The sequence below is a fragment of the Mirounga leonina genome, unplaced genomic scaffold (assembly GCF_011800145.1).
Source record: "Mirounga leonina isolate KUSES-001 unplaced genomic scaffold, KU_Mleo_1.0 Mir_96, whole genome shotgun sequence".
NCBI classification, from domain to species: domain Eukaryota; kingdom Metazoa; phylum Chordata; class Mammalia; order Carnivora; family Phocidae; genus Mirounga; species Mirounga leonina.
This window is the reverse complement of record NW_023270871.1, coordinates 5,811,350-5,834,631: the sequence shown is the minus strand read 5'-3', so window position 1 is coordinate 5,834,631 and position 23,282 is coordinate 5,811,350. Positions and strand designations below refer to the sequence as shown.

The 23,282-nt window shown below is 39.0% G+C and overlaps 1 protein-coding gene across 2 annotated transcripts in view; it reads right to left on the bottom strand.

The window, feature by feature from the left end:
* LOC118006423 (complement component C7-like) overlaps positions 1–20,305 on the bottom strand; it is a 58,298-nt gene extending 37,993 nt beyond the window's left edge. For both annotated transcript variants that reach the window (XM_034999080.1, XM_034999079.1), the window contains exons 1-7: positions 20,229–20,305; positions 17,854–17,909; positions 15,856–15,931; positions 11,965–12,106; positions 9,705–9,852; positions 8,193–8,331; positions 2,073–2,243 (exon numbers count right to left, since the gene is read on the bottom strand). In XM_034999080.1, the coding sequence (XP_034854971.1) occupies positions 2,073–2,243; positions 8,193–8,331; positions 9,705–9,852; positions 11,965–12,106; positions 15,856–15,931; positions 17,854–17,909; positions 20,229–20,234 (738 nt within the window). In that variant the 5' untranslated portion in view covers positions 20,235–20,305. The remainder of the gene's footprint in view (positions 1–2,072; positions 2,244–8,192; positions 8,332–9,704; positions 9,853–11,964; positions 12,107–15,855; positions 15,932–17,853; positions 17,910–20,228) is intronic.
* Between the last annotated feature and the right edge of the window lie 2,977 nt (positions 20,306–23,282).

Here is a 23,282-nt window from a genome sequence, read left to right as displayed (position 1 = left end):
GAGTTTTAGGTTGGTGATAAAAAGGCAGTGGAATTAGTTTGCTGCCCAGTGTCTCCATCAGCTGCCACCCCCAACCAGACTATATGAATTTCTATTTTTGATGCTTGATGAGGTCTTTTCTGGGTCCACTCACTTGACGCAGTCTATGGGATTTTTGGAATCCCAAACAGGAATAATATCTGAGTGATAACATGGTAATTTCTTGCATATATGACATTTAAAATCTCAAAACCAAGGAGTTATGCCCTTCCCAACTAGAAAAAAAGAGAATCAGCTCCGTTAACTGCTAAACAATTTCACAAATAAGTATGTAAAATAGTATGACCCTAGGGTGTACACAATGACTTATAGGTAAGGTGACCATATAAATTATATTCCATACTGGGGTCCCTCACTTCATAATGAGGGGGTTTTCTATTTTAAGGTCATGAACCTAGAGTGCTGTATTAGTTGCAGGTGTACTATATAGTGAACCAACAATTCCATACATCACCCAGTCCTCATCACAACAAATGCACTTTTTCATCCCCATCTCCTATTTCACCCATCCCTCCACCCAGCTCCCCCCTGGTAATCACCAGTTTGTTCTCTATAATTAAGAGTCTGCTTTTTGGTTTGTCTCTTTTTTGTTGTTGTTCATTCATTTTCTTAATCCTACATATGAGTGAAATCATATGGCATTTGTCTTTCTCTGATTTATTTCATTTAACATCATACTCTCTGGATCTATCCATGTTGTTGCAAATGGCAACATTTCATTCTTCTTTCTGGCTGAGTAATATTCCATTGTATAAATATGCCACATCTTCTGTATCCATTTGTCTATCCATAGACGCTTGGGCTGCTTCCATAATTCGGCTATTGTAAATAATGCTGCCATAAACATAGGGGCATCTCTCTTTTTGGATTAGTGTTTGTATTCTTTGGGTAAGTACCCAGTAGTGGATACAATGAGGTCTTTGAACACTTCCTAAGCACCTTGTAATGATGTCCAAGACAGATCTACCTTATACCAAATCCTCACTTCTGTGAACAATGTAGTATAAAAATAATAAATGTTTATATAACTCCTATCTCCACAGTCAGCTTCTTAGTCATGAAACAAGCAAAACCACTATTCCTTTATACTTCCTGTGATTTATTAATCAAGTTACTGACTTCAAGAATGAGATGAAATATGCAGATTTAGAATGATGGTCAGCATGAAAACTTCTTCAGCAGGGTGTGCATCAGCCAGTGCAATCTCTCACAACTGTTCAGCTTGCCCAAGGTAAAAGTTTTAGTATCTCAAAACAACAAAGTATCTAAAAATAAGGCTTTTAACTTCCTCAGACAAAAATTTGGGTATTTCAAAAGTAATAAAGTGTTCCAAAATCTTTTAGTTTTATGCACCTTCTAAGTGTTAGTGTTTAGGAAGCACATACTAATTGGATTTTTTAAACTGTATATAACATTTATATAACCATGTATAGTAATCATGAATTAGAAATTTAAGAAAATTTTAACTAGTAGATCTGAAAGTAATGTTTTTTTAAGATTTTCAAATAAGGGGGCGCCTGGGTGGCTCAGTCGTTAAGCGTCTGCCTTCGGCTCAGGTCATGATCCCAGGGTCCTGGGATCGAGTGCCCCATCGGGCTCCCTGCTTGGCGGGGAGCCTGCTTCTCCCTCTCCCTCTGCCTACAGCTCTCTCTCTCTCTCTCTCTGTCTGTCAAATAAATAAATAAAATCTTAAAGAAAAAGTATAGAGGCGCCTGGCTGGCTCAGTCAGTGGAGCACATAACTCTTAATCTCAGGGTCCTGAGTTCGAGCTCCACATTGGGTATGGAGCTTACTTAAAAAAAAGAAGAAGAAAAAAAAAGAAAAGAAAAAGTATAAATAAATATATTATCCAAGAGAACTAACAAGACACAATCTTACCTTTTAAAGAAATATATTACATTGTCCCTTTGAAGAGGATATTATTACCCTAATTTAAAAAAGAAAGCTGATCTGTTTGGTAAATACACTTTTGTTAATGTTAGAAATATTTAAGCAGTAAAATATGGAAAAGTCAACTAATATTTCATACTAACCTTTTTCTTGTGGATTTCACTGGTATGTGAAGTATGAGTAGATGAAGAAGATGATGAAGATCTGAAAAAGGAGCTTTTCCTACTAGATGATGTATGTTCTGCCGAGGTAAGCTTTACATAAGACCAGCTACTGTTGTAAAATTCATAATTAAAATCATTATTTATTTTCACCTATAAAGAAAATGAAAAATTTTGCTGTGACCAAATTAAGGCCTTGGATATAACCAAAAATCTTTTGCCATGGATCCTTTAACGTGGATACTTTCTTCAAACAGTCTTCTCCAAAAAGACAAAGCTCTTCATTGACACAAAATGACTGTGGCTCTCATTACAACCGGGCCCATATGAGTATAAGGAATAGAGTCCATTCTACAACCACTCTTAGTTAAGAAGGAGACATGGTGTCAATAATGGCAATTCCAAGTAATTCACAGAACACATCTGTGTACAAACATCTCCCACTTTCTTTTAATGTCAACAGTTAACCCAGAAGTCAGCAAATCAACAGAATTACACTAACAGAGAACTGAAAAGCCCTTGGTTCTTGATTTTTCAGCTAAAAGAGGGGAACAGAGATGCAATTTTTTTTCCTTATGAGCGAGGGTAGAAGAAAAGGCCATCCCAAAGGAATTTTGAGGCAGACAACAGGATAGTCACATGTGGCTAACAGGGAAGGGAGAGCCCCAGCACTGACAAAGAAGACAATCATTTATTTATCCCTTCCTTATTTTATCCTAGATCAAGTGTCAAAATAAAATGTCCATGGGGGCTGGCATGTAATATAAATGTTGGAGGCATCCCGTGGAAGGCAGGGTGATGAAGTGAACACACACACTGTTGAAAAGGGACACCAACACTCAAATCCATCATACAGTTACCATATGTAACTACAAGTTCTAGCATTGACAGATTATCTGTTTTCAAGAAAAGAGAAAAATCTGAAATCTTGACACAAAGATCTCCAGACTTTTTTTAAATTGTGGGCAATTAATTTGCTAAAAAATGTCAAGCACCATGAAAATAAAACAAGACACACAAGCTGACTCCCTCTCTCAGTGTCTGCTCTGCATAAATAGTCAAATCAGTAACTGTCCTTCCACAAGCATTTGTGTTCTTAGCATATAGCCATACACATCTGTGTTTGAGATCAAAGTATAAATAAGCACAGGGAACATTAAACTGATGGATATGATACACTTTAAACACAAACCTAAGAAGAATGAAAATGACAGAATACCATGTAGCCATTTTAAATGATGCCTATGAAGAAAAATATTCATGTTAAATGAGAAAGTGGGTATAAATGTGATAATCCTGTTCATTACAACCATACAAGTATATTCCCCAGTCAAAAAAAGACTAGAAAGAAATTCAGGGGTGCCTGGGTGGCTCAGTCAGGTAAGTGTCTGACTCTTGATCTCAGCTCAGGTCATGGTCTCAGGGTTGTGAGTTCAAGCCCCACCTTGGGCTCCATGCTGGGCATGGAGTCTACTTAAAAAAAAAAAAAAAGAAGAAGAAGAAGAAGAGACTAGAAAAAAATTCATCAAAATGCCAGAAAATATTGTATTACTTTTATCACTGCCCATGTTAAAAATTATGCATGCATGCTAAGAACATGCCAGAAGACAAGAAAAGATAGATTTACTCATATCTTTTGTTAGAGCATTATTTTCATTACATTATGAAATTGGTTTGTTTAAAAGTCAAAGGCAAAAATTCAGCTCAAACTGAGATGGAGAATATATGTATTATTATTGACTAGAAAGAGGACATTAATAAGAATGCCATCAGAGATTTCTGCAACCACTAGATAGTGTTTCGGTCCTATTTGGTTTTAGATCGACACAAATTTACTTTTTATCTCTCTTAAGAAAGAGAAGTTATCTATCTTCCTTTCAATGCAAGAAAAAAAAAGCCTATTTTCCCTCATCTTCAAATCTGCAATTCAAGTACTTGATTAATGCAAATAAGCCTCTTTAGCTGCTTTAGTTCAGCATCTCCTCACTCTCATCTACTCTACACAGAGCTGCAAGAGTCATCTTTTTCAAGGTAATGTGATCTTCTTAAATGACCCTTAATTGACTTAAATGACCTAAAATGACTCTCTCCATCCAACTTAGACTCACCCAGACTGATCCCTCCTCTGAAATCACAAATTCAAACATCCTACATCCTGCCACCTCTTACTCGTTTGACTCTCATTCTATTATCACCAGAGCCATTATTCAACTTTATAGACACAAGTTCCTCTACTTGGCTTCCCTTCTCTCTCTCTATCAGCACCTTCATTTTTTCACTTCCTTCCTTTTCAGATAGACCTCATGGTTCATGACTTCAACCAGTCTCTCGCCAATGACCTTAACTCCCTTGCCTAGATCTGCTCTGCCATCATGTTTGCCTGGCAGAATTCCAGCCCCGGTTCAATGCTCGCAGCCAAGCTGCTTAGCACTATGATAGAAAAATCACACAGCTAACCGATCAGTACCATTGTAAGTCCACTCATGATTTCCAGTCTCAGGGGAACCCTCAAAGCAGTGCAGCAGCCCTATATTTCCATTCTCTTTCTCTCCCATTCTCTACAGTATCTATTTCAAAGGTTCTGCACCTACCTCAGTCCCTCAATCTTAGAACCACTTCCCTCACTCTCAGAAAATGACCTTAACCTCTTTCTTTCCAAACATTCCCATTATCAGACATGAGAGCTCCTAAACTTCTGGCTAACAAATCCACAAATGTATTTACATTTCTTCACTTCCTTTCCTCCACAGGTGTCCTTCCTCCATCTAAAGCTAATTTCTGTCTCATCTCTATTGCATTCCCTCCCACCACTTCTAAGGATTTATTAAATTGATTGCTTACTCCCTCTCCCACAGCTTCAATTTTTCATTCTCTACTGGCTCATTCCTATCAAATGTATGTATATTCTAACCCCACCTAAGTAGAGTGTACTGCAAGGGCTCTGCACACACACTTCTTGGGTTCAGAGTCCATATTTGTTATCTATTAACTTTATGATTGTGGGTAAACTCTTCAGCATTTTTTGTCTTGAGTTTCCTCAACTGTAAAATAGAAATGACAGTACCCACATTTTTAGATTATTACAGAGAAAAGAAGGGGGCACCTGGGTGGCTCAGTTGGTTAAGCATCTGCCTTCAGCTAAGGTCATGATCCCAGGCTCCTGGGATCGAGTCCCACATCGGGCTCCCTGCTCTGCTGGAAGCCTGCTTCTCCCTCTCCCTCTGCTCCTCCCGCTGCTGTGCTCTCTCACCCTCGCTCTCTCTCTGTCAAATAAATAAATAAAGTATTTTTTAAAAAAGAAAAGAAGGGAAAAGAAAAGAAAAGATCCGGGGTGCCTGGGTAGCTCAGTCGGCTAAGCGTCCGACTCCTGATTTCAGCTCAGGTCATGATCTCAGGGTGGTGAGATCAAACCCCACACTGAGCTCCATGCTCAGCAGGGAATCTGCTTGAGATTCTCTCCCTCTCCCACTGCCCTTCCCCCTGCTCATGCTCTCTCTCTCTTTCTCTCTAAAATAAATAAATAAGTCTTTTTAAAAAGAATATGATTTTGTTATTTACTTGATATGCACATAGGATCTCTGTTCCAAAAATATAATGAAGTACATTCAAGACTAAATACAGGAGGATCCAGGAAGTAATTCATTTTCTCTACCTTCATCTTTACTCCCCTCTGCAACTCTTTCCAAGCTGACGATGAACATAACAGTCTTTCAACATTCTCCAGACTGAACTAGCAAAGTGGTACCTTCCCAAAGTGGCCATGGAAGAGGAACGTGTTTCTGTGTCCAAGGCTTCCTTGTGGTAAGAAAAATATGAGCAAACAGAGAAAGTGCATGGCATCAAAGATAATGGCTTAGTCAACAAGAAACCAGGTTTGCCCTGGATAAACTACACTCCTGATAACTGAAACAGAGATTATAAGATGGACTGACTGATTGTTGTTACATGTTTATTTACTAATATTTATGTGCCAACAAGCCAAAAGCCATCTTCCACTCAAAAGAGCTGAATGCCCAGGGGCCTCAGGTCTATCTGAGCTGTGGAGAGCATTTACTATCCCAATCTTCACACTGGGTTACCTCTTCAACGACTGACTTTCTTTCTGGCCAAATTTATCTTTGGGGCACCTGGCTGGCTTAGCCAGTTAAGCATTTGCCTTTGGCTCAGGTCATGATCCCAGGGTCCTGGGATCGGGCCCCGCATCGGGCTCCCTGCTCGGCGGGAAGCCTGCTTCTCCCTCTCCCACTCCCCCTGCTTGTGTTCCCTCTCTCACTGTCTCTCTCTGTCAAATAAATAAAGTCTTTTAAAAATTTTTATTTATTTATTTAAGAGAGAGAGAGCAAGGGAGGGGGAGAGAGAGAGAGAGAGACAGAATCTCAAGCAGACTCCTCACTGACCACAGAGCCCAAAACAGGGCTCGATCTCATGACCCATGAGATCATGACCTGAGCCAAAATCAAGAGTCAGATGCTCAACCGACTAAGCCACCCAGGTGCCCCCATGACACAGTAGTTCGTAAATGTAACTTATTCTACTGTAAGTCAGAGGAGGATGCTGTTTGCTATTTATAATTAAAACTGCATTCTGAAGAGGGTTAAGTTTGGTAAACAAAAAGCCCTTCTGTCTGAACATCCTAATAGTTTTGGTCTACAAATTCGGGAGTAATAGGTAAGAAGCACTGAACTGGAAATTTTCAGAATTCTGGGAAGAAGAGAGCAAAGAAGTGAAAGAGGAGGTCTTGGCAGAAGAGAACAAGAGGCTGAAATAGGATGAGACCAGAAACTTTGATTTGTTGAAGTTCTAGAAGGATAGATGTTTTGTGATGGAGGATGTCAACCTTTTTTGTTGAATGCGTTGGCATGACTGCAACAGAAAATCTTTCCTCTATATTTCCTTCATATGCTCAGGATTCTCCCCCTAAAACCATAACTGTTTCTGTGTGAGTGGATTTTGTGTGGAAATCCTGGAACAGAACAAGTTTAGGTGTGTATGACAGAAACAGCTTACAAGAAGCAGAAGCCTGGAATGGAGTCCCTGCGACCCTAAGTCAAATGGAAAATTCTGGCAATGCAGACATTGCTAAGGATAGGGAGCACAGGGCCCCCCTTCCACACTGCTGATCTGGTATAAGTTGATGGCACATCCATTTTGGAAACTTTGCTGAGCAGAGTGTAACCTATACATAACCTGTGTGGCAGCAACTCAAGTGCCTTAGAGAAACTCTAGCTCATTTGCATGGAACTCATGCACAAGAATGTGCAAGGCATTTTCATAAGAAAAAAAAATGGAACCAGCAATAAAAATGTCATCTACATCAGCATGAATAAATTTCAAAACCATAATTTTGAGTAAAAAAAAAGTCATAGAATATATACTATAGGATTTACTTTTATAAGTGGCCAAAAAACAGGCACAAATAATCATAAGTTTTTATTTAGGGACAAAGACATATGAGATAAATGTATATGGAAAGACAAAGAAGTGATTAATACAAAACAGAAGACAGTGGTTGTCTAGGGAGTGGGGGTGGGGAGGATGTGGCCAGAGAGGGGTAGATGAGAGCATTTAAATCAGTCTTTGGCAATATTCTATTTCTTAAGGTGGGTGGTGGGCATATATGAGTATTTGTTTTATTAGTTTTCTTCAAACTGTATGTTTACATTTGTCACACTTTTGTATACATGAAATATTTCACAATTTAAAAACAAAAGCATTTTTAAGTGAGCTGACACTAAGATTATTACAACCAGTCCTGACCAGGGCCTTGAGTTTTGACACCCACACAGGGACAGACCATCCAGTCTGGGGCCCATATGGTCCACAGACTTGAAAATGAGACAACAGAATAGTTCAGTTTAAATGAGACAAATTTAAAGTATCATTGCCTTGTACCCCAGAGTTAAAGAATATGTATCCTTTTTAGGCCCATATAAAACATTTGTTTAAGCCAAATATTAAGCCACAAATAAATTCTCAACAAATACCAAGTATTATGCCACAAATAAATTCTCAACAAATACCAAAAAATCAATATCATATAAGTAATGATCTCTGGCAATAATTCACACGTTAAAAATAAATTAAATCAATGAAATTAAGTACCTGGAATGTATAGGAAAGGATATTTCCACTCAGTCTATAGAAATCTTTTCCATCCCCACTAAACACTTTTCTGCATTGACCACCAAAACTTTTAGTGTTGATGACTCTCTTCCTAAACTGGCCAGTGAGTTCATTGTAACTGTTTAAAAAAAAAAAAAAAGGAAGGAAGAAAAGATGATTAAAAACCAGAAACAGCACTTGCTGAAAAAGGAATTCTAGAAAATCTTGAAATATATTACAGTTAAGCATCTCTTCAAGAGAGCTCAAATAAAGAGAACAGTATCCTAATGCACACCATACATTATCCACCTCCCCTGGGTGGTGTAATAGCTAAAACTAATAGCTGGGGAAATCCAACATCCCTTCAGCCTAAGAACATGTTTGGGAAACACACAGCCCTTTTGTATCTATAGCAAAAGCTGGTTTTGAGTTGAATCTATAGATAAAACCAATACAATTAAGATTACTCTTGAGGAGAGGGAACTTTCTTTTCTTTTTTTTAAGATTTTGTTTATTTGACAGAGAGAGAGCACAAGCAGCAGGGGCGGCAGGCAGAGGGAGAAGCAGGCTCCCCACTAAGCAAAGAGCCCGATGCGGGGCTCAATCCCAGGACTCTGGGATCATGACCTGAGCCGAAGGCAGATGCTTAACCAACTGAGCCATCCAGGTGCCCCAAAAGGGAACTTTCTACAGGGAATTTCAACTAAATTGCCTCTTAGCATACTGAATGGTATACCCTTTAGAGTAATTTTACCATTTCTCTGTTAATGAATTTTAAAATATTATAGAAAAACCACCTCTAACTATCATTCTAAAATAGACTATTTTAAAGCCTTGAAATCTCAGCTTGGATCTGACCCTTAAAAGTTCTTCACAATTCTTTTTGAAAAGACAAACATGGGATTGTCCCAACTTCACTTGAAAATGAAAGTTTCCAGCTGGTTTAGACAATTACTTTTCAAGCCTAAATATTCCAACACACCACTTTCTCTCTTCTTTCTCTGTTCTTATTCTATTATCTCTTCATTCTCTTAAGTAGCTTCCCATCATTGTCACTGCACCAGTTCTCCCTCTGTCTCTCTATTTCTACCTCTCTCCCAGAAGGTGACCAACATCCAGGTTTTCCCAGGTCTGAGGGGTTTCCCTGGACATAGGATTTCCAGTGCTAAAAGCAGGATAGTCCAGGGACAATTGGACACTCTACATTTTCCACATATATTTTCAGGTATACAGGTATGAATTAAAAGTTCTGGGGCACCCAGCTGGCTCAGTCGGGGAGCGTGCAACTCGATCTCGGGGTTGTGAGTTCGAGCTCTACATTGGGGGTAGAAATTACTTAAATAAATAAAACTTCAAAAAATTTTGTTTTAAATGTTTTAGGATGTGGCAAAGAGCTCTGAGCCAAAAGCTTAGCTATTATGATTTGTTATTAGATTTACCAAGCCATAAAATAAAAACAAAATGAAAAGCTACAACCCATCCATATGCACAGGAAGCTGCCCAGTACCTTACCCATTTCCAGTAAGTTCTATGTTGGGAGGAGGTTTATCAAGGTCGCAGGAAGTTCTGCTTTCTGAGTTCTCGCATCTGTCTTCATCAGCGCTGTCCTCTTCACAGTCAGAATCCCCGTTGCAAACCAAAGATTTGCTGATGCACTGGCCTATACACAAGACAAGCCCCCACACAAAATAAAAGAGGGAAGAAGGCAAAAACTACCTGGGATCAAAAAAGTTTTGCCTCAGAGGTGCCTGGGTGGCTCAGTAGATTGAGCTTTGACTCTTGGCTTCAGCTCAGGTCCTGATCTCAGGGTCATGAGTTGGAACCCCGTGTGGGGCTCCGTGCTCAGCAGGGAGTCTTCTTGAAGATTCTCTCCCTCTCCCTCTGCCCCTCCCCCGATTCATGATTGCTCTTTCTAAAATAAATAAATAAATCTTTAAAAAAAAAAAAAAGGTTTTGCCCCTGACCCCCAACACTGCATTAATATTTTACTGTGAATTTGAGATCAATTTTCAAGGTGTCCAGGAAAGGCCTGGTGATTATTTTGGCCCTCATATTCTAACACACAAAATTGATTCTGATCTCATCTGGAAACAAAATTGAAAATAAAAGCTGAATTCAAAATCCAGCCTTCCACCCATAATCAAGCTGTTTGTCTGAATCTTCCCAAAATCAAAAGGCGCCAACCACTGGGAGGATACATTGACATCCTGCCCTTCAACTTTCAGTTTATTTTTTTGTAATCACTGACCAAGATGCCAAAGCTCTGCTTTTTTTTGGTGATTTGATGTGTAAGCTTTTGAGAGCATGGAAACTGGGTCAAAAGTTTAAAATTCCACATTTCTTTAGCACCTACTCTGGGCAAGGCACTCTTCCAGATGTTAGGGCACAAATATAAATAAAAATGGTATGTTGGGCTTTTCATATACTTTACAATCTAGTAGGAAGGACTATGAAGACATAGATCATTATAATCCTGCAATGTAATTGTTCTGATAGATCTACATCCCAGGCGCCAAGGAAGCACTGAAGGGCACCAGATGATCTAACCCTTGCCTACCTCCCCAGCATCGTCCGCAGCCATTCTTCTACCTGCTTCCTATCCCCTCATCACACCTACATGACTAAAAGGCCAGGCTTTCTGTCATCTCCACTGACCTTGCACTTACACTTCTCTCAGCCTAGGAGGGTTTCTCTACCTGCCACATACTTGTTCCTCAAAAATCAAATTAAATATTATCTCCATCCCTACACCACAGGCTATAATACAAGTCCTTCGTTTATGTCCTCAGAGTATGTATTGCATACAACTGTTCTGATGGTAAAGCATGCACCCCACTGGGGTCTCACTCAATCCAACGCAAAAAAACATTTGTTGAGAGTCTACTGTGTTACTTCAGATGCAAAAATTAAAGGAATATTATCCATATTCTCAAGGAGTTCACAAGAGAGATAACCAGGCCAACAGATAACTCCAGATTATAGATGGTACGATGTACATAGGGAACACAGAGAAGTGATTTGTTAGTTATCTCTATCAGTTTAGGAGTTAAAGAATGCTTCCTAAAAGATGAGTCATCTGATTTTGGTTTTGAAAGAAAACTAGGAGTTCAACAGGTATTGTGGAGGAGCACTTCTAACACAGGGATTATTTATGTACTATTCTGCCCATAAACTTCAATATTTGTGAAGGAAGAGGCTATGTGTTTCATTTACATATCCACAACCCTCACCACTATATCTGGAGCCTAATAAGAATAATAAATATCTGCTAAAGGTTGTTGAATTAATCTGACTGCACAAACACTACCTAAACAGTAGGGCAAAAAATACTCAGTGCCCAAACTTGAAATTAGGTTTCAATCACCCTGTGCATAGGAGTGACCTGTACTGCTTCTTGACTAGGTAATCAGTGTTGCTTTTTTGTGAACATAGTAGTAATTTGGGCAGTAACGCTGTTTTTGCCCAATCTTGATGTACCAGACTCACTCTGCATCTTCACCAAAAATGCAGTGTCAAGGGCTGCTTGGGTCTGTCAATAGTCATATTTCTTTTCAAAGAAACAAGGAGTAGCTCCACCTTTATTACCAGATGAAATAATGATATTGCATTTGAAATAATGATAGCTGAGTGTATAATTAATATGCCAATAAAATCAATTCTTAGGCCACTATAAATTCAGTAAAATTGAACAAATACATACTGAGCAAGTTAATCAAATAGCATTTGAATCTACACTCTGCTTGGAGTGTCCAAGCCAATGGAAAATAGATACCTGAGAAACACCTGAACCGCTCTCCACATCCCTCTTCTGTCGGACATCCTACTATAGGTTCACACGATTGTGTTTCAAATGCACTTCCAACGCAAGGATGGCCCCCGTACTGCCCATAAACAGCAACTGACCGCCTGCGAGTCTAAACACAAAACAGGCAATGCGTTTTGACATGTCCTTTCCTTTATCTGAGAAACAAAATCTAAGAGACATTAATACAATTGAAGAATCAGTGTTCAGGAAATTGTTCTGGGGGGCAGATGTAAAACCTCCTAGTCCAAAGATGAAGCTACCTCTGCAATGGAATTCTACTAGACAATCAAAATCAATGGCCTCTGAAATGGGAAATATGTCAAGGCAAATCTCTGGGAAAGAAAGTATGGGAAAAATAGAGGAACTCATCAAGCTACTTGAGAAACAAATAATTCATTCTAAAATTCACTTAATCAATATGAAGACATGTATCTAATATTTAAACAAAAAGAGGTCCACAAAATCCTTTTCCCTCCCAACAGCAATCAAATGCATTGTGTAAGCCTCTTCCTGTACTCACCTTTTCCCTATTAAAAAAAAATAAACAAAATCTGACCTTCCAGAGAATTTAAGCCTTGAGCAAATACCAACAGGGAAGACAGGATATATACAAACTGATGTGGGGCCAGGAGTGGAACAGTCAAGAAAGAATTCTTGAGATGCTTTTGGTGCAAAAAGGTGCTTTTATTATAGCGCGGGGACAAGGGCCCATGGGCAGAAGGAGCTGTACTTTTGCTCTATGAAGCTGGTGGTTATATACTTAGTCTCAAGGGGGAGGAGACGTGCAGGGAGTATCAGATCATAAATGTCTTTTTCGAATTTCTACTCATAAAACTACTTTTGCAGGATCTCTCTGGTGCTTATCATTGGGCTCAGTATTAACTATCAGCGAGATGAACAGGCAATCATGAGACCCTCAGTATCTGATCCTTGTGGGAACTATGCAGGCTATAGGTCAGGCTTCTGGGCTAACTGTGAACACACTTCTGCTTCTATCCTTCATCACAAGCCAAAGTTGAATCTTTTCATCCATCCTAAGTTGGGTTAGAAGTGGGGATTCTTTCGGACATAGGGTCGCAGTAGTGTAATTTACTCTGTGAGCAGCTTTGTCAGCCTGGGCCTGACAGTGGCACCTTCCATTGTGTCTATGCAGAGGAGCTGTGGAGGAACAGGAGTGGGGAATGGGACTCAGTACAGTTCCTTGATAAGTTTTTAGTCTCTCTGTTTAATTGATGATGACACCTCTCACATGTGTCTTATTAAATTGTCCTTTTCTGAAGTTCCAAAGCACAGATTGTGTTGTTTGTCTAAAGAGTGCTTCCCTCTCTCTGGATGGTGCTGCCCACTGCAAACAATCAAATTCTCACCTGACAGATTCTGATCTTATGACCCTATTTTCATCCTCACTTGTCTCTTTCTGGATGAAAATTTTGTCGTTATAACCTAGGGACGTAATCATTGCATGATGACCTTCATGCAAAGAAAAAAATTGCTAATATGAAAAATACTTTCCATCTCTTTCTTTTTAGCATTCCTTCTTAACTTGTTTTTAAATTATAAAAATGTTTTCTGTAGTTGGTGTTTGACTTTCGCCTTGTTATTCACGTAATCAGAGTAGTCATCTATTTCCCCAGAGCCAAATTCTGCATTCGTGTAACTTGCTTTGTAAATACCACTCATGTAGGTACCAAATGCTTGATGAAAATGATGATCATGATGATGCTTCAAAACAAATTATCTTCTGTAATATGGTTCTGTTTTCTTAATAATTAAAAAGTGGTTTTTAAATACACATTTTTATTCAAGCTGAACCACCTTTAAAATATTTTGCAAATATAGAATCATGTTGTATACCTGAAATTAAAATAATGTCATGTGCTAATTATATTTCAATAAAAACATACTTAATCATTCAAATGTTTAGAACCTTTAAAACAAGCATTATATTTTTGGAATTTATCCTGAGAAAATTATCAGAACAGAGGACAGATTTCTATGTACAAAAATGTTCACTGAAGTTTTATTTATAATAACAAAAATGTACATATCCTAAGTCTCAAACAATAGGAAAGTGGATAAATAAGATCGGTATATGCATATAATGGAAAATAATAGAGCTGTTAAAATTCATGCCAAAAGTATAATTTTAAAATAGTAGAGGGGTGCCTTGGTGGCTCAGTTGGTTAAGCGCCCGATCTTGCTCTCAGCTCAGATCTTGATCTCACAGTTGTGAGTTCAAACCCCATGTTGGGCTCCATGCTGGGTGCAGAGGCTACTTACAAAAAAAAAAACAAAAACAAAAAAACAGTAAGATATAGGGACCCCTGGCTGGGTCAGTTGGTTGAACATGTGACTCCTGATCTTGGGGTCATGAGTTCAAACCCTACGTGTGGCATGGAGTTTACTTAAAAAAAATTTTTTTAAATAAACAAAAAAAATTTTTAATAGTGGAATATAAAACTTAATCAAACAATTCTATTTTTAAAAATTATAAACACACAGAGAAGATAAATTGAGAAAATAAATACCAAATGATGGTATATTGGTTTCTTTTAAATGGTGGAATTATAAGTAGCATCTTCTTTATATATACTTTCCCATGTTTTCTCCAGTGAATAACTTACAATAAAGGGAATAAAACAGACACTTTTAGAAGTACTCTATTATCTCCAGATCAAGTCCAGCATTTTATTTGTATTACTTAGAAATTAAACTTTAAAAAGTTTAAAAATGCAGAGGGGCCTAGCTGGCTCAGTCAGTGGAGCAGGCAACTTTTCATCTCCAGGTAGTGGGTTCGAGGCCCACGTTGGGTGTAGACATTACTTAAAAGTAAAATCTTAAAAAAAAAAAAAAAGTGCAAAATGTTTCACTCTTTGTGGTCATTCACTATTTGTGAGGTAAAACAAAGCAGCCATTTTGTACTTGCTAGTGTTAGTTTTAAATAAGAAGAAAAGTTGAACCCAGTAGTGAGATTTTGAACTACCTACTAACTTCATTTCATGCTCTTCTATTTCTCTAATAGTTAAAGAGTTAGCGAATTGCTTTATCCTATGTATGTTTCTAGGCTCTAATGTAAGATTTAGAAAAGTCCTGCAAGAAAAATAAGAATGCAGGAATTACTTTATTACATTATTAATTACTAAAGCCATACTTTTCTCCCTTTAAATTAATAATTATATTAAGAAACAAAAAATAACATGTCAAAAGCTAATGTCATTTGTCTATACATCAGCTATTTCAATATAAACAATATATACAATAAATAAAGAATAAGAGCAAAGTGGGGTTTTTTTGTTTGTTTTTTTTTAAGATTTTATTTATTTGACAGAGAGAGGCACAGCGAGAGAGGGAACACAAGCAGAGGGAGTGGGAGAGGGAGAAGCAGGCTCCCCACCGAGCAGGGAGCCCGACACGGGGCTCGATCCCAGGACCTGGGATCATGACCTGAGCCGAAGGCAGACACTTAATGACTGAGCCACCCAGGCACCCCTATTTTTGGTATATCCTTAATGATGTATAAATACACAATCTGTATTAACACAGGTAGATTTTTAAAAGCTATTTCCATGGCTCTCAAGTCTAATTTCTGCCTTTTAAAATATTCCAATGTTATATGGTCTCATGAATATCTTTTTTTTTTTTTTAAAGATTTTATTTATTTATTTGACAGAGAGAGACAGCGAGAGAGGAAATGCAAGCAGGGGGAGTGGGAGAGGGAGAAGCAGGCTCCTGGCCGAGCAGGGAACCTGGTGCGGGGCTCGATCCCAGGACCCTGGGATCATGACCTTAGCCGAAGGCAGATGCTTAATGACTGAGCCACCCAGGCGCCCCAAGAGCAAAGTTTTTGTATGGTCCTACCTGAGTCTTGGTACAACCATTGCATTCTGACCACGATCCATAGGAATCCCACTGGCAAGTGACTGGAGTGGAGGCTCTGTCAAATTGTTATAAATCAGATAGAAAGATAAAGAGAGGGGAAACACAAAGAATGGTCAAAAATAGTAAAAAAAAGAAAAAAAAATCCTTCACAATTTTGTAAGAGGCACCAAAAGCATCCCGAGACATATAAAAATATACGGGGAAGGGACCAGCTTTTTTAGAGATTAACATTTATTAAGCATCTATAATGTACCAGACACTATTTAGACACCTGAGCTGTAGACACAATGAGAGATAGGTCACTGACTATGGATAGAGGAGAGGACAAAGATGCAGAGGTATAAACAAATAATCCTAATACGATCATACAATATATTTAATTTGATCGATTTCATAACAGAAATGTGTCCGGTACAATGTGTTGTGGAAATATAGATGAGGGAGTGTTCACATTTGGGAGGGTAGGTGAGAACATATAGGAGGAAGGTATTCTGGCCTTTGAGAGGATTCTGAATAATGAATGGAAGAGTTATACAGAAACTCTTCACTGGAAGAGAAAAAGCTCTAAAAAGACCCTATGAGAAGTGAGAAACTAAAAACTGGCCAAGACTAAAGGGACAGAAATTTATTTTTAGATATTCCCCCGTTCATTTAGGCTACTTCTCAAGAACACACCCAAGTAGGGTCAATTTGAGTTTAAACAACTCCACTCCACTAAAATACATGAAAAATGGAGAGTCCGTTCTCATGTGATGCTTAACTCCAGCTTTGTCAAGAAGATCACACGGCTTGGCCTAGCCCAAAAGCACATTTTACAAGGGGTAAAGGAACTCAGACTCCTGATTCCTGGATTTCGAGCACATTCCTAGCCTTGGAGACATCTGGAGTCAAGGTGATTTGTGCTCACCTTAAGTCTGTGAGGTGACCCTGAAAGTAAGGTGTCCCCCCTGTAGTGTGTGTCCCTCACATGCTTTTATGGAGCCAAGCTTGCTAATCTGTCGTTGTGACATGGCAACAATGATCCAAATTCCTCAGTGTTTGTGACCTTTGAACAATTGGAACTTGCTATTTTTCTATGTTGCGTCCCAGGGACAGACAGAAGCCTTCCCCAAACAGCAAGGGTTAGGAAGGGGAGCTAGCTTGGCCTTCTCTCGTCTGTGCTCCCACAGTAGGGCATGCAGGCCTCTTCCAGAAATCTTAGCACATCTGTACTGAAATTGACTATTTCAAGATCTGAATCATCCAGTGGACTCTCAGTACTGTGTTGGTCCGCTTTGCATCCCCGTCACTAGATCAGCTCCTGGCACATATTCTGATAGCTCGATAAAGTGAACTGACCTGGTCCTATCCCATCCAACCGACAGTAAGAGCAAAACAAGGCCATGGATAAATGAGGTTGGCTTTTTTCCAGATCTCAAGAGTCAATAAACCTAATTTCTTAAAAAAAAAAAAAAAAAAAAAACCAACTCTCAACCAGATGGGAACTACACTTGCGGTGAGCATAGCATAACGTATAAACTTGTCAAATCACTATGTTGTACAACGTAAACTAATGTAACATTGTGTATCAACTATATTTCAATTAAGAAAAAAAAAAAACCTGTCAACCTTTAAAATCCAAAGAATGTTTTGCAATGACTACATTCAAAAATCAAATTTTGCTCTAAGATACGTCAATTCTAAGGTTGGTGTAATAATCTGAATTGCAGGGAAAATCATGGTACTAGGACAAGAAGAAAACCTTTAGGTATTTTTAGCCTTCAGGTTTCTTCCTTACGGGAAAAAAATAAAATAAGAATAAGAATAAAACAAGCTTTCGCTATCATTGCCTTTTCTCAAAGTGTGGAAAGATAAAGTATTGAAGGGATAAGGATGTTCAGGCTGCAATGTAAAAATCAGGTCATGTATTAAAGATCTTCCTAAAAATAAAAAAACAATTTTTAATGATTTCCAACACAATCCCAAAAAAACTCTCACCTTGAAAAAACTTGGAACTCTCCTGTAAATCCCACCAAGATGAATAAAGTTATTACCTGGGGATGGCAAGGGAGGGAGGAATAAAACATTAGTTTGCATTTCTTTAATGAGTTGAAAGTGAATACATTTGTACAAGTCAAGATTTTTGAGTTGGGAATATAAAGAAGGAAGGAACCACGGCCAGGCTCAACGACTCTGCTTGTCCTTTAAATTTCCATTCTAAATCAAAGTTTAATACAGTTCTGTTGAACTCATCTCCTACTCTTCATTCTGGTAAAGACAACTAGGGGCAGGGGAATGTCGTGGCCAAACAAATAGAAAACTTAACTCATTAGAGCATTTCTTTAGGGATCTTTTCATTCCTTTCTCCATTCTCCTTCGTTCTAACCTCAACACTCATTAAGGACACGCGGAGCGGAGGAAGCCTCGAAGAAAGACCAGCCAAGAATAAGTAGTTAGACGGGAAATAAGCTTTATAAATGAAAAGTTAACCAAAGTTGAAGCACTTCTCTAGCCAGAGGGCGGTGATGCTCACCGTGACCCTTAGTTCTGTGGCTGGCTCAGGTGTAAAACACCTCCAAGGCCTTTTGTAATCTTCTTTATGTGATAGCACCAGCCTAAATATTGAAGATCTGGCAGGTCACAAAACTGTATGTAAAATAGGGTTACATTTTGCTTGAAAAATCAAACATGTATTAAAAACAAATCTAGAAAGAAATACAGTAAAGAGTAATCATTTATGGAGCGCCTGGGTGGCTCAGTCATTAAGCGTCTGCCTTCGGCTCAGGTCATGGTCCCAGGGTCCTGGGATCGAGCCCCACATCGGGCTCCCTGCTCAGCAGGAAGCCTGTTTCTCCCTCTCCCACTCCCCCTGCTTGTGTTCCCTCTCTTGCTATGTCTCTCTCTCTGTCAAATAAATAAATAAAATCTTTTTAAAAAAAAGAGTAAAAAAAAAAGAGTAATCATTTATTTCTGTTACAAAATTATAGGTGATTTCTATTATCTTATTTTTATTTTTATGTATTTCCCTACTTTGACCACTGAAGGTGTCCGTGAATATAATTCAAATCTTTACTAGAGACTCTGTACATTATCAAATGTATCCAATTCATGACCCAGTGTAAAAGTCCTTTAAAGGGTTTTCTTCTTTTTAATTAAAAACTACAATAATTATTTTTCAATAATGTCTTTACTCTGTGCTATGTCAACTCATTTTTCCTCCCTCTGGGAAAGCCTGTCTTACAGCTTTTTTAGTCACTCCCAGGCACTAACAAATAGTCGCATTTTCAGAAAACAAAAATTCTGAAACAATCTAAATAGGCAAATTTCAATTCAGCATCTGATTTTAAATCTCTCTCCTACTCCCTTGTCCCAGATGCTCCTAACACAGGTGGGGTGGTGTTTGCTTCAGAATTCCTTCTCCTCGTTCTTCTGCTTTCCTTCCCCACCTCTCCAAGCTGCCTCTGTCTTCTCCAGAGTCACAGCAGCAGGAAGGAGAGAGCAAGAGCCAAAAAGGGGGTCCACACTGGGTCCCTTGGAGATCTGCACACACCCTGATCCTGTCAAACTCTGGATATCCAGGATGTAACCAATACTGCTGTGTTGATTTACTCTGTCTGTTAGCTTGTGCCTTTAGATTTTCCCAGACATGACTAGAGTATCATTCCCTGATGTGGAAATGTTGGGGTTCAGAGCAAACGGTCAAGAAAGAATTCTTGAGATGTCTTCAGTGCAAAAAGGTGGTTTTATTAAAGCACAGGGACAGGACCCCTGGTCAGAAGGAGCTGCACTGGGGTTGTGACAGGTGACTGATTATATACTTTCAAGTTGGGAGAGGGATACATTGCACTGGACCAACACGTGTACTTGGTAAACTTTCAATTGCCTTCCATCCATCTGTATCTTCCACTCTCACATTCCTGACCCTTTCTTTCATCCAGGATTCCAAATTCTAAAATTCCAAGTCTCCAAACTCGCTTCTTTAAAGCTCTTAGATAAGTCAAATCATGGGGTTTCATGGCGTGGCCCCAAATTAAACAAATAAACGAACAAAATACACTGGAGGGAATTTTTCCCTAAGAAATAACAATGGTACTACTGTATTTCTCAATGGCTTTCTCAGGACTTTCATAAACATTGTCTCCAATCTTTGATTCCCAGACCTCCGAACCAGTAATTTTACTGCAAAACAAGAAAAAGGAATTCACTTTGGCTGAATTGTTAAATATATTTAAAGAAGGATTTTTTTTAAGTTATCCCCAGATCTTTCTCTTTCCTATTTTCCCATGTCTTCTCCTTATTTGAGTCATTTTGGTTAAGCCTCACTCCCTTTTGAGATTGCTTCATTTACAAAAGTAATGAAATTATTATCTTACCTTCATGTTTGGGGAAACATTCAGGGCAGAAGAAAGGAAGAAAATTTCCACTGAGTGCCCGGTGAATTTTCAACAGCAGGAAGAGCCCCAGCAGCCTGCTCCCTCCCTGTCTCTCCCTGCTGGAGATTAACTTGGCACTCATAAATAAAGCAAGTGGTTCTGAGACTTAGCTCCTACCCCAACCAGATTCTCTGGGGACACGAAGAGCCTGTGCCTCTATTTAGTCCATGTCCTGAAGCCAGATGCATCTTATCAACTTACACAGGCCTTAACTATAGCCAGCTGGAACTGTTTGGAAGTATAGTTCTAAGAAAACATCTGTAAATCAAGAAAGGCAGCCAATGTTCTCAGTTCGATGTTTAAGTGATTTTCAACCAAAGGAGACTCTGTGTAAGGCAAGGGATAAGCCTCCTTTCTATTTCAATCTTCTAAACTAAGCGGATGTTTTCATGATTCTCTTAAAGGGTGTTGTACACTAGACTTTGAGATTAAACACTGTGAGAAAAAAAAAGATCTAAATGCAGTTCTGTTACTCAGAATATAAATGGAATATTCTGGGGTGGAATTTCCACCCCTCCCCCCACACAAAAAAAGGAAAACGAAACAACAAATACACACGGGCACACACACACACACACACACACGTATGGCCTAACACAATATTATATCCATCCCCTCATGCTTGACTTCCACAGAAAGGTCAAAAACAGCATCATGTTTTGCAAACATATTAAAGAGCATTCACTAATTTTCCCAAGTTCTTACCCTAATCCTTTGATGTGGAGATCACTGTTGGAAAGTTCCTATCATGTTCATCATCCTCTGTCCATTGTCTCCTCTTTGGTTATTATCTTGGCTAATTCTGCCAGATCCTCGATCCCCACAGGTTTGCACTGATCCTAGCAGTTCTCAACATCACTTTCATAGATTGCATGAATGCTGCATTTTGGGGGCAATATTTCAGATTTTCTGAAGCTATGGTTTGATTCACATGGTTTGGCCAAATATTCTGACACTTGCTGCTAGGGCATTAATAGGAGAGACGTAAGTGTTACGTGGGAAGGGTTTTTTGAGTTGAGAGTAATTTTATAACTAAACATTCCATTAGTGAATATTTTCTAGTTTTAATGATTTCTTTCTTTCTTTATCCAAAGAACTTGAATAATAGAGACCAACCCCTACCCTCCCTTCATAAATTAATGGGCTTCCAGAGACAAATCTTCCATATCTTTTGTTAAAACCATTAGTGATTTGTGTGGAAGAAATTTTGCCACAGAGAAGATGACCCATAATTCCTGAAAGATTTTGTTGTTGTTGTTGTTGAACTCCAATTGCATGATTTCCAAATGTTATGGACTCTTCTAAAGTACTCATTGTGCAGGGGCGCCTGGCTGGCTCAGTCAGTGGAGTGTGTGACTCTTGATCTCAGGGCTATGAGGTCAAGCCCAGTGTTGGGTGTGGAGATTACTGAAAAATGAAATCTTTAAAAAAAAAAAAAGTACTCAATGTACAATTCCACATTCAAGGGCTTCATTTACATTCCCCCAAAAGCAGATTCTCAGACAGGAAATCAATTGCAAGTAGACTTTTTGGGGGATTGGGGGGGGTTGGTTTGGGTTTTGGTTGGGTTTTGTTTGTTTTTGTTTTGTTTTCTGCTTTGAGAAGTGCTCCTACAAAGCACTGTTGAGGGGTGGGAAAGTGAGACAAGAAAGGAGAGGTAGTCAGTAAATGGTACTTTATCTTGCAAAGTACCACTGTGGCAATTAAAACTCAGTCCCAGTGTGGAAATCTGGGGGACACTGCAGAGTACTTCTCAGAGTTATTCCAACTAAGCGGATATATCAACCAACACCCTATCATTGATTGAGGGTGGCTCTAGATTCAACTCTCCAACACTTCTAGTTTGCCTTGGCAGTAGGCTGAGCAGCACTGGTAGCTAGGAGGGGAAAGCGCCTTCAAGTAGACTGTTGCAGGTATCAACAGTATTTGCAGATATTTGCCTTTGTCACGTAGCAATGAGTGTTGAGGGGATATAAGGAGATACCAACAGCACTGCTGTGGTAGCTTGTCATTCGTACATGAATGCATTCATTAATTTGTTTATTCTAATTCAACAAATGTTTATTTTTTCTTTTTTTTCTTAAAGATTTATTTATTTGACAGAGAGAGACCCAGAGAGAGGGGGAACACAAGCAGGGGGAGTGGGAGAGGGAGAAGCAGGCTTCCCGCGGAGCAGAGAACCCGATGCGGGGCTCGATCCCAGGACCCTGGGATCACGACCTGAGCCGAAGGCAGACGCTTAACCGACTGAGCCACCCAGGCGCCCCTCAACAAATGTTTACTGAGGACGCATAATATAACAGGCTAAAGATTTTGACAGATAGAAGCCTTGAGCAATATCTCTTATTATTTTTATTCCTTACATGCTATAAAGATCATATGAGCCCATGTATAGAGTATCCTTAGTCTAGAGGATGTCACATGCATATAGTGTATCTACAATAATTTAGAACTTGAATTGTTCAGTTCACAGAGACTGTATCCCAGAGATCAATTAAAAAGTTTACAAAACCTTCCTTTCCCCAAGTGTTTTGCACTCTCCCATCTCCATATCTTTGCTCTCACATGAACAGTGTTTCTTCAACAGGAGGAATTTCAATGGAGGAGTCATTAGAACAAAGGCTTTAAGTGCAGGTGGGAGCCTTACTGTGGGAAATGTGACTACTGGTGTAAGTTGTATGGACTTTATTCAAAGGACAACGGGAACTCACTCAATGGAAGTTTTGAAGAAAGAATCAAAGAGCTGTTTTCAGATGATCAAAACAGTGGTAGTACACAGACCACATAGGTAAGGAGTGGAAGCAGGACACATGATTTGGAATTTATCTGAGTGGTCAGACAAAGGGTAATCAAGGCCTCATTCACGAAGAGATGGACAGAAGACCAGGAAATTCACAAGGCTTAGTGATTAAACATGATTCCACCTCTGATTGAGAAAACTGGAAAAATTTAACAAATTAATAAAGGAGAGAAACAGGAAGTTGAAGAGGAAGA